Source organism: Sinocyclocheilus rhinocerous, unplaced genomic scaffold, assembly GCF_001515625.1.
Source record: "Sinocyclocheilus rhinocerous isolate Xijiao unplaced genomic scaffold, SAMN03320098_v1.1 scaffold2715, whole genome shotgun sequence".
Classification (NCBI taxonomy): domain Eukaryota; kingdom Metazoa; phylum Chordata; class Actinopteri; order Cypriniformes; family Cyprinidae; genus Sinocyclocheilus; species Sinocyclocheilus rhinocerous.
The window spans coordinates 705,982-717,549 of NW_015667273.1; the positions used below are offsets into that span (position 1 = coordinate 705,982).

An 11,568-nucleotide genomic window follows, 5' to 3' on the forward strand; every position below is an offset into this window, starting at 1 on the left:
GTAAACAATGTCACGTAATGTCACATTTACCTCTGAAAAACATATTCGGTGACCATAAATTCATTAGTCAGCTAGAAAAATAAACTGTAGAGAGGGGCCTTTTGCTAAATATATGCACCATATAACATATTCATTATACATTTTACTGTTCTTCAATGTTTAATTTATGTTTGAATAAATCCATCAAGTTTTTATGACAGCCACCATTATGTTTATATTTCAAAAAAACACATTGAAGTAGAAATATTATTATGTAATTTTAACTTTATTATTTTAAAACGTCATTAAGCGTAATTTTAACAAATCAGTCAATTTTAACCTTCAATATTATAGTAATGTAGTACCAACTGACTCTCGTGTATATTTTATTTTACAGCATTAGTTGAGAGAATGCAACGAATGCCTCGTTTATAATGGGTTTTCATGTATTTGTATCATGGCTCCGGCCTGACAGGGCATCATCACAGTATGGTAGGGGCGTAACATTTCCTTCAGACGCTTGAGGTATTCGGCCAACCACAACGCGCTGGATAGCTGGCCAATCAGAGCACACCTCGCTTTTTCAGATCGATGAGCTTTGTAAAAATCGACGCGTTTCAGAAAGGCGGGGCATAGAGGAGAAACAATAATGTACAGTATGTGGAAAATAATGTGTTTTTTGAACCTTAAACCGCATAAACACATTTCATTACACCAAATACACAAAATAATGTTCTTTTTAGCAGCATCATATGACCCCTTTAAGACCGAGTTGGAGTGAGGGTTCCTTTAATAGGACAAAAGGGCTGTTGGTCCTGTGAGGGGACATATAACGTACCAATAATTTATTGTGTAATAGATCTGAATATAAGGGTCATTATACTATAGAACAGTATGTATACTTAGTCTACATTTATATTATTCAGGATTTCAGGTTATGCTTATTGCCAAGACAAATAATGTGCAATTTGTGTTGCCTTTGCATTGGTGCTTTAGAGTTCAGCACTGAAAATGAAAAGCAGCAAAAATTGTACCTAAGTACATAAGGCAAAGATAACTTGAATGGGTTTTTTATTGTTTGGTAGGTTGTCAAATTTGTGCTGTGGATTATTTATTTATTTATTTTGCATTCAGTAAGATATGGTTCCTGTTTCTCTCTCTGTAGGTCCAGTGTGCAGTGCTTGTGTGGATAATTTTGGTGCACGGCCAGTAACCGTCTTCAGCGGTGTGATGGTGGCTGGAGGTCTGATGCTGAGTGCTTTTGCTCCAAGCGTCTCTTTCCTCATCTTCTCCTATGGCATTGTTGTTGGTAAGATAATAAAAGCATCATTAGCATTGAATGAATAGCAGTTTGCCGGTAGAAACAGATGCATTTGTGTCTGTTTTTTTTTTACCTTCAAAGCTTATGAATATGCCTTGTATTTATCTTCTCACATCATACTATTCGTAGCGAGTGATGGTACTGTATGTGTTTATGTTCAGGATTTTCATTAAGCGCAGGAAGTGCTGAACAGTTTTTATAATGTCAGAGTGTGTCAGGGTTGCTATTAATTATGATTATACAACTTTCAGTGACAGTTTAAATTTTGAAACCCTGGTACCATCACTGTTTACAGTGCCGACCTTTGGTCATACTCACCAACTCTCTGAACACACACAGAAATGTGCTACCTACAAATACGATTGCATGATCAAGCTCAGTGGAGTTACTTTACATACACCAGAGTCATCCTAACCATTTCACTTCCTTTGTTGCCTCAATCAGAAGTACATAATATAGGGCATTATTTAAAAATTTGCACTATTGATTCTGGCTCATCAACTTCATACATACTTAAAGGGATAGTTTACCCAAAAATGAAAATTCTGTTATTAATTACTCTCCCTCATGTTGTTCCAAACCCGTAAGACCTTCGTTCACCTATAATGTACCTATAATGTAATTTACATTAAGGTTTTTCAGACTGACATTAAATTTAGTTACTGATATTTTAAACGTGCAAATACAGTTATGAAATGCTACATTCATGCTGCATTCAAGAATATATTTATGTTTCTGTGTTTAAGGCATTGGCTGCGGACTTGTCTATGCTGCCACACTGACCATAACCTGCCAGTACTTTGACAAGAGGCGTGGCCTAGCACTGGGCATTGTCACCACAGGTGTGGAATGGAATAAAATGTGTATTATTATATTTTATTGGTACTTTAATTTGCATTGAATTACTATCATAAGCATTTTTGGCTTCATGAAAATTAAGTGAAACAAATAAATAAAATAAATAATTCCCTTTCATTAGAAAACATAAAAAATGGTGCAGATAGCAAAAAACAGTGATTTTTTAAAATTACCTGGTTCTTTAGGTTAATTATGCTCATTCTTCTCAGGTACAAGTGTGGGCGGGTTCACTTATGCCACACTCCAGAATGAGCTCATTGAGTTGTTTGGATTGGAGGGCTGCCTGCTTATCATTGGAGCGCTGGCGCTCAACTTGATGGCATGTGCTGGGCCAATGCGACCTTTGAACTTACCTGGTTACTACCTAAAACAGAGAGCTGCTCTACAGCGTACAGAGGAACCAGAAGCACTCTACACCAAACCTACTGCCATTATCATTGACTCTGATCTCAAAACCACACCTAGCTCGGCCGATAACACAGCCACTATTAAGCTTTTGCTCCTCAAGGAACCCACCGAGCTGCAAGACAGTGAAGGGGAAAGAAAAGGTGGGATATTGTCCTGTTCAATAGTAGCACAAGCCATCAAGAAGCGAATGCGTCCCTATGGACGGTACCTGTGCGAGACTGTAGAGCTCCTACAGGACCGTGTCTTCATAGCGTTCTGCATCGCCATATTCCTGCTCAGCTTAGGGGCGTTTCCACCTGTGCTCTTCATGGAGGACGTAGCCCAGAGCGAGGGGCTTATCGACGGGATTGCACTAATACCCCTCGTCTCCATCGTTTCAATGACAGCAGGCATCGGTAAGCTGGTCCTGGGCGTCCTGGCAGACATGCGATGGGTGAACAGCTTGTACCTGTACGCCCTGACGGTGACAGGCACAGGAGCGGCTCTGCTTCTTATTCCTGTGTCTAAAAGCTACATGGGTCTGCAAGTTCTGTCGGCCATGGTTGGATTTTTCTCAGGGAACTGGTCTCTCACATCCTATATCATTACCAAGATCGTGGGCCTTGAACGACTCAGTCAGGCTCACGGCATTCTCATGTGCTTCGGAGGGTTTGGAATCACCCTCGGGCCACCTGTTGTAGGTAAGAAGCAGCTAATGAACACAAGCATGGTTAAAATTGAAGACAAAACCTTGCATGAACAGAAAAGTACTAAAGAAAAAATACATAAGAAAATATATATATTCCTTGTAGGTTCCACCAATGGAGTGATGTCTCACTGTGGGGAGTTTTCGAACACTTTTACTGATGGTGTCTCTGTTTTTCTTTTCTTACAGGTTGGTTCTTTGACTGGACTCAGTCATATGACTTGGCATTCTACTTCAGTGGCACTTGTGTTTTAGTGTCTGGTTTGCTTCTGTTCTTGGCCACTCTGCCTTGCTGGAACAGGACATCAGAGGAGGGAAATTCTCCTGCAAAGAGGTAGTCAACACTTCTCAACAGCCCACTCTTGATTGTGACAAAGTAGCCTCAGTGGCTTGAACAATATCTTAAAGGTCTTTAACTGACCTTGGCCTTAACAATCTGGTGAACATGTAGAAGATTGTCTTCCTTTTCTTACGGTTTTCTTACCTGGTACGGTTTTGCCAGGGGACTTCTCATGGTGCCAAACTTTTTCTTTTGTTCAATGCGAAAAGGTTTTATACATGACCCACGAACCTTGCCATTTTTGAGAGGGCGTATTCATTTTTCTTAGATGCTTATATAAAGACTACCTCATTTTTGAGGCTTATATATAGCAGAAGTGGTTTGCTAATAGTATATTCAGTAGATTGTTTACTGGACACAGAAGCTGTTTTTTTGTAGATCTTGATCACTTGAATTGTGTAAACTTTACTTTCTTAGAGGGTCTCACTGTGTTGCATGTGGATATCAACAACCTGTAAACATACATTTTCATTAATGAGAACATTTCTGACCGAAAGCTTCAGAGAATTATATAATTTGTGAATAGGTTTTTTTTCACTGCACTTTCCATGAAAAGCATTTAAAAACTCCAAATCCAAAGATTTATTTTGTTATTTCTGGGGTACCAAGGACTTGGAATTGCACTTTAATGCACTCTTAAATAGTAACTGCACATTATTTTCCTATTTTTGTCACTTTTTAACAGATTTGCAACAGTTTCCTGTGCATTATCTGCTTTTATTTTCTCTAATACCAAAGTGACAACAAATTTAATTTAAGTGGTAGAGAGAGGCCTTGTTTTTAAATTGACTAGCTTTAGCCACATTTTCATTTTAAGATATACCTCAGCATGTTCTGCATCTCTAATCACTAGTCATTTAGAAATATAAGAATATGCTGATGAAAAAAAAAACCTACAGAGAGACAAGAATTTGATTCTGTGACCTGCAATGTATTTGTATGTGTGCGCCTGATAATACAGTCATCCTCCACAGTTTTTCAACAGGCTGGTCCCTGACAACACTGTATCTTTTATTAATGTATATGTGAAATGCCAGTGTCATTATTTCATGTCAGTATATGTTGTAGAAGTGTAATATATTATGTATAAATGAATGTTAAGAAAAGGCCACTTTTGACCGAAGACTTGCTTTGTGTCTTGAGTAAACATTTTGACAGGGTGCAAAATAATTCAATATAAAATATAACACTGTCCCCCTATATGATGTATCTGTCTTGTTCTTTTATTGCAGTGAGTTTGTTTTATACAATATTATGTTAAGTTTAAGTGACAATAAAAAGATTTGTGACAAACATCCTTGTTCTGTCATTAACATCAGTAACCACCTTTTCCTTGCAGGAAAGCCAAGGAAACCGTTTTCTCATTGAGTGTCTCATTTACATTTCCTGGGAGATCTGGAAAGAGTTGTTGGTTTTTCAGCTTTGGAAGTGTGACTGTAATTAATGTCGCCTTATAACTAGACATTTGGTCTTCAGAGTATGAGAAACCCAAATCATCCTGACAACTTTAAAATATCATTTACCTTTACAACCTTGAACTGTTCATTATTTCTTCTGTAAATGACACATAAACGTGTGTGTGAGGGTCAGGTTTTGTCTACATTGTGGAGAACAAATATCTTAAAAGACTTGTTTAATAACCCTGCAAATGATTAGAATTGAAAATAACAGCTTCATTTTGAAAGGTGCATCAAACTCCCCATAGCCAGCTGAATCTGATGAACTGGTGTAACATGGCAATGGTTTCTGGATTTTTCAGTAAGTGTCTGTTGTTAATATAGCACGCAGTCAGATATAGTACTGTTCATATTAGATAATTCAATGACAGCTTCCTGGTTCCTTTGTTCAGTCTGTAAATCTCATTGATAATTTGCATTATAAGACACACAAACAGTTTGCTATAATCAGTGAAGATCTGTCACATTAATGTAATATCTCTGAATTATGTTTATTTGTGGGATTTATTTACCAGTCCCAATATTTACCAGCTGTATATGCTGGTGTGTGCGCTGTTAGCGACAGGAAATTTACCTTCTCATGTTGTTGCATACAAGACATTACTATTGGCATGTTCCATCTGGAGCAGTGGAAAAATAACAGGCAGACAGACAGTGATTGAATGAGTGAGTGAGTGTGTGTGTGTCAGAGAGAGAGAGAGAGAGAGTTTGAACAGAAATACAGTTGAATTCTAAGGTCTGTTATGAGAAGATTGACATGAATCATCCTGATACAAAGTTCAAAACAAATCTGTATTATTAAATACAACAGAAAATGCACCCATGAGGATATCTGCATACATGTTATTTAAATAAATATAAAAATATGCATAAAAATAAATTGAGCAACGGCACCGTCTTCAGGATAAATGTAGTATTAATTCAGGAGTGATGCCTAAACTTTTTAAAGAAACGCTAAATCTTTTTCAAACATTAAGCTTGATAAGCCATTTGAAAGTTATTATTCACTTTAGCTGAAAAGTACGATCTTGACAAAGAATGGGCTTTACTATCGAGTGAAGTTGTATGTTTGTTCTGAATCTTGTAAAACGAGCTCAAAGTTTCCCACTGTTCCACTGGTGACCAGAAGAGGGAGGCAGAGTGAATCAGTCAGCTCAGAGAGTTTCTAATACGATTATTTGGGTGTTTTGTAAAGCTCTGATTAAAGTTTATACAGTCAAAGTTAATATTCAGTAAAAGCATAATATTCACATATAAGGTCGTTTTTTAATAACTACTGCAATGATACAAAAACAAACATATTTCAACTTAATATGTTTTACTATATTAAGTTCTAAAGTGAAATTCAGAAGTAGCATTCCTTACGAAAATTAACCATGGTTTTATTGTAGTATACAATAGGCCTATATGATTTTTTTTTGGCATACTGATTACCATTTGTATAACCACAGTTTTACTACACATGGTTACACTACACACGTGGTTACACTACGGTTAGTGTAACATGGTTAATTTGTGGTTACCATGGTTTTATTTGTAGAAAAACCATGGTTAATTTTCGTAAGGGATGTTTATTTAATGCTTTCAGTAACAACTTGAGAATTTCAACGGCTTACCTCAGTTTCCTTTCAGCGCCTCTATTTCAATAATCTTATCAAGCAGACCAGGAGGTAGTCTCATTACAGTCTCATTATAGGCCTATTGTGCTTGAGCCTTCCATCACAGATCTCATGCCAAAAATGCTTAACTTTGTGTCACTTAAGAATTATATTAAGAATGTGCACTCAAGAACTGTTGTGTCAATTGATAAATCTAAGCATTGCATTGCAGGTGATGGTCACAATTGAGGTACACCCTTAACCGAGATAAGGGGTCAATAAAACGGACTCCCTCACAAAAAATTTCGTGTTCAGTTCGTTAAAATGGTTGGCGTTTGGTTTGAGTGCGGAAACGTCTCTAGACGAGCGGATTTTTAAAGCATTGACAGGGTAATCACAGTGATGAAGAGGACGCGAGAGGCAGGCGTCATCAGACTGACTGGGTAATTAGCCAATCACAGCGATAAGAACATGACAGACAGGCGGGCATTATAATATTAACAGAGTAATCAGCCAATCACAGTAACGTATTTTAAAATAATTTTAAATATAATATTTAATAATAATATTCATATTTTAACGGCCTAACAATAAAACGACCAATGCAACAATATTTAAACATAGATGTATATTATTATTATTATAAATCGTCTCATTTGGCCATCTGTCTCTTACACTTTCCTTGTTTTTCCAAGCGTTGTCATTCTTTACCCGGATTCCCGAGCCTAGCCACCTATCTTGCGCTGTTATGAACAAAGAGACCGCGAACTGGCGCGAAGTGATACGAAAGAAAGTAGCGCCAACATTCAATGTTGCCTTGATGAACGGTCAGTTTAACCGCTAAATACCGCGAATGACCAGAAGAGAATCGTGTAATAAATTTATAGTCATGGTCAGACAGACAGCAACACCAGTGTGATGTTTGATATGTTGATGCATTTTGCATATGCATATTTTCGATTTTTGATGTGTCATTTTATTTTTACCATGCCCTGTATCATTTTGCTGCTAAGAAAAAAAAGAAATAGCCTACTCTTTAAGGTAATTTAAAAACTTGCTGATTTAAACGTCAACCAGTGGATAGATAAACATGCTTGAGACACATATCTGTAATAATAAAACAATTAAAAATATAATTCCAGGCCATTAGATAAAGTGCTAAGAGACATCAAACATAACATCAAATGTACTATACATGTAACTAAATTACATCAGCCAATCTTTTCCTTTCATTTGTGTGCTAACTTTCTGACATATTTACAAAAACTAAACAGCATCACAACAATTTTAGGTGTAGTGAAGAAATACAGATAAATAGATGCATAGAGAACCTTATAGCATGAGCCAAGTGTACAGTTCCAGGAAAATTCATATTAAACTCATCTATCCTCTCTTCTCTTTACTTCTCCCTCTAAATCTCTGCTTTCCTTTTTATAACATTTGGTATCATCCCAATTGCCCATAAAAGAGATTTATTGATGTTCCACCCATGGATATGACATTACAAAGATACAGAACAGAACAGTAAACATTTATAATGTTTCACAAAACCTGAAAATATATAACACCAAAATAAGATTTAGTCACATTCAATTCAGGGATTACAATCTGTTTAGACCGTTTGGGTAATTACAATCTTGCTGGCTGCTGCATGCATTCAGATATTAATGAGAGCATACTTACACATGATAAAAAAAGGTAAGATTTTATAATGGAATTCTGTCAATCAGAAAGGTATATAAATAAAGTGTGACTGTAAGGGGATAAGATAATCTCACTATTACAGATAAGACAAACCATTTTCTAGACAATGACAAGAATAATGGAAAATGATTTTATGATTCTGTCCAAAACAAAATTATTATTGGATATTTTTCTCTGTCTAAGGATCTGATCTGCCTGTAAGCACTCAGTCCTGTAAATTGATTATGTTACAACAAATCATGAATTCGAATAATCTTAAAATGTGCATGCTCTTACCATGCACTTGAAAAAAATAAAAAATAATGGATTGTACCAGAACCCCCTTTATCATACAAACATATTACTCATGTCTTTATGTGACAGACAGGCAAGTTATAAGGCCTGACATCAGATCAACAATCTGAACAGATTAGTTAACATTTTCTGAAAAACTACATATTTGATAGTACATTTCAAACAGTGTATCTTACAAAAATGCTTTGTGCTGATTTTATGTGTGTGCGTTTGTTTGGAAGGATGAGTCACAAAAATAAGCCACAGCAGAATGAAAAAAAAAAAACTCCAGCCCAGTTTTGTTTGCCCAGTGGATATTGTCAGTTTTCCCCTTTTTAGGCTGCAGCTTGACAATATAAACTGACAGGTATATTCAGATTTATTATGGGTTTTAGCTTGCATTACGCTAGGCATTAGGGTTAGCATTACGGCTTAACTAGCTGCAATTTCCAGGCATTTGTACACTGCCAATACCTCCAAACTTAGCTCTGTGCCTCAAGAAAGAAGAGATAATGTTTCAAATGCAAGTGTTGCCTTCGACTAATTCATTCCTTACAGTTTTCATTGTGTATGAGTGGAAAAAAGTACACAGCTGAGAAATCACCTTCTGCGTCATTGTTCGTATATATTCCATGAGATTTAGCAGAGTAAAATGCTTTTGCAATCTAAAACTCTACAAGAGACATAATCAATGTGCATTATATACTTTGATATTATGACACAAGGATTAGGTATATTACCATGCAAATCACTCCGAGAGTTGTCATGACAGAACTAACATTAACTCAGATTAATATACGTATTGTTCCATGTTCGTCTTCTTGTTGTTGTGTAGGGTTTGTATACAGCGCGAAAGGTTTATGCACATGCTTAAAGTCGTCTTCTCCGTCTGACATGTATACTACATTGTTTTGTGTCGGTTTCAGTGGTTTTGTGTGTACGCAGATATTTCTTGAGACGACGCCGTGTTGACGGAAGAACGAGGAAAAAAAATATCGGATAGGGAAAGCTCTGGCTTCGTGTGGATGTGGCCCAAGTTTGGTGACCCCTGATCTAAGCTAAACACTGGTTTTGATGTTAAGATTAATTAACATTGACCGATTAGCCCAATTACACAGAATTGTTTCTAAAAGATGTCCGTGACACATCAGTGTTAATTGTGGACATCGGAAAGTGTTCGTAGCTGTCCTCGAGTGGCTGAAAATGGCAGTGTAGCACCACGGAGGCCACATCCTTGCGGAAGTTGCTGTTGAGGAAGCCATAGATGATGGGGTTGACGCAGGTGGAGCTCATGGCCAGCAGATGGCAGAGTGAAAACAGCAGATTGTGGTAACACATGGGCAGCGCCTCCTGGTGCCAGTCCGCCACCACATTAAAGGCATTTAATGGCAGCCAGCACACAGCAAATGCAGCCACCAAAGTGACAAGCATGACATTTATGCGTTTGCTGTGTATCATTCGCCGGTGTTCGTCCTCTCGGTTGCGGCTGCACTGGCGCTCCAGCATGCGCTGTCTGCGTCGCAGCCGCAGGAAGATGCGAAGATAGCAAAGTAGCATGAGGAGCAGCGGGCAGCAGTACTGGAATAGTAACAGGCTGGTGGTGTAGGCTAGTTTGTGTTGCTGAGAGGGCCAGACTTCCAGACAGGCCTGCAGCTGGCTGAGCGGCGCAGGAAGCAGACTGTATGGCTCACTGCTGAGCAAGTGAAACGCCAGGAAAGGTAATGATGTTACGCAGGCCAGCAGCCACACAATCAAGATGGCTATGTACGCCTGCGGGATGCTCGGCTTCCAGCCAGATGGATGCAGGATGAGCTGGTGCCTTTCAAGTGCGATCAAAACCAGAGACAGAACTGAAACAGTCACCGACACACACTGCACGAATGGCATTAGGCGACATAGCAGCGCACCGAAGATCCAGTGGTCCATGAGTGTGTAAACCACTGTGAAGGGAAGGCAGAACACACTCACCAGGATATCAGAAACTGTAAGGTTGGCAATGAGGATGCTTGTGACGTTAGGAGGGTCCCGCTGGTGCATAATAATGCAATTGAGGAGGATGTTACCAAGCAAGCCCAAAATAAGCACCAGGCAGTAGCATAGCACTAGTGTAAGTGTCATGGCTCTTGATTGCCAGCAGGGGACATCAAGCAGGAACAAACTACTGTTGCTTTGATTGAGGCTGAGGGTGGAGTTTAAGAGCGCCTGCCACCAAGGCATGTCAAAGAGAGCCGACGGCATTGGCCACCTCAGGATAGCACCAAAGAGCAAAGCATCTTGGGAGTCTGAAAATAACAAAGAGGTGCATCTAAATTAGACGTGCACACCCCTGGGGCACTCAGCATGCATTTCAGCAGCTATGACACTGTAGAGGCTTTAACAGTTATTTTGGAAATCATGAGGACATAAAGTGTAAAATTTTTAAAGGTGATTTAAAGACAAGGGTTTTACTCAGTCCCAAACAGTGACCCTTGCAGAACAATATCATGAGTTCCTCTGAGAACATAGACCTTTACATCTTTGTGCAAGAGAGAGTTGGGTTGACACCTTTGATTATAAATAAAAAGGCGATCTGTTACTTTTTCTGTAGTTGGAAATAATGGGAAAGAGATAAAAGAGAAGTGTGTGGGTGAAATGATACTGTGACCTGCTGAGGGATTTGAAGTGCATCCAATTATAGATGTTCCTTTGGGGGTGGCCATTGATTAAGACCTGCAATGGCTCAAAATGTGAATGCAATCATTTTGTCTCAGCAACGTATCCACAGAGCGTATTGGAGACTGTCGTGTTTTATTTGTGTGTGTCTTGGGTAGCAGGCTAGCAGAACGGTCTCATATCGATCTGAGTGTTCTATGGATAATCTATAGATGCTCTGAATACACACACTAACACACAAAGAGCTCATTGAATTCACTGCACAACAGTTCTTGATTTGTCTGAAACGCTCC

At 38.4% G+C, this 11,568-nt stretch overlaps 2 protein-coding genes across 2 annotated transcripts in view; one reads left to right on the forward strand and one right to left on the reverse strand.

Moving 5' to 3' along the window:
• Nucleotides 1–4,886, forward strand: part of LOC107733537 (monocarboxylate transporter 9-like) — a 13,161-nt gene extending 8,275 nt beyond the window's left edge. Inside the window, exons 3-6 of the mRNA XM_016545202.1 lie at nucleotides 1,145–1,288; nucleotides 2,047–2,142; nucleotides 2,368–3,246; nucleotides 3,441–4,886. Coding sequence (XP_016400688.1) covers nucleotides 1,145–1,288; nucleotides 2,047–2,142; nucleotides 2,368–3,246; nucleotides 3,441–3,589 — 1,268 coding nt within the window. The 3' untranslated portion in view covers nucleotides 3,590–4,886. The remainder of the gene's footprint in view (nucleotides 1–1,144; nucleotides 1,289–2,046; nucleotides 2,143–2,367; nucleotides 3,247–3,440) is intronic.
• Nucleotides 4,887–9,733: 4,847 nt separating this feature from the next.
• Nucleotides 9,734–10,861, reverse strand: LOC107733538 (neuropeptide Y receptor type 1-like). The gene has a single exon (XM_016545203.1). The coding sequence runs from the start codon at nucleotides 10,859–10,861 to the stop codon at nucleotides 9,734–9,736; it is 1,128 nt and encodes a 375-aa protein (XP_016400689.1).
• Nucleotides 10,862–11,568: the final 707 nt, after the last annotated feature.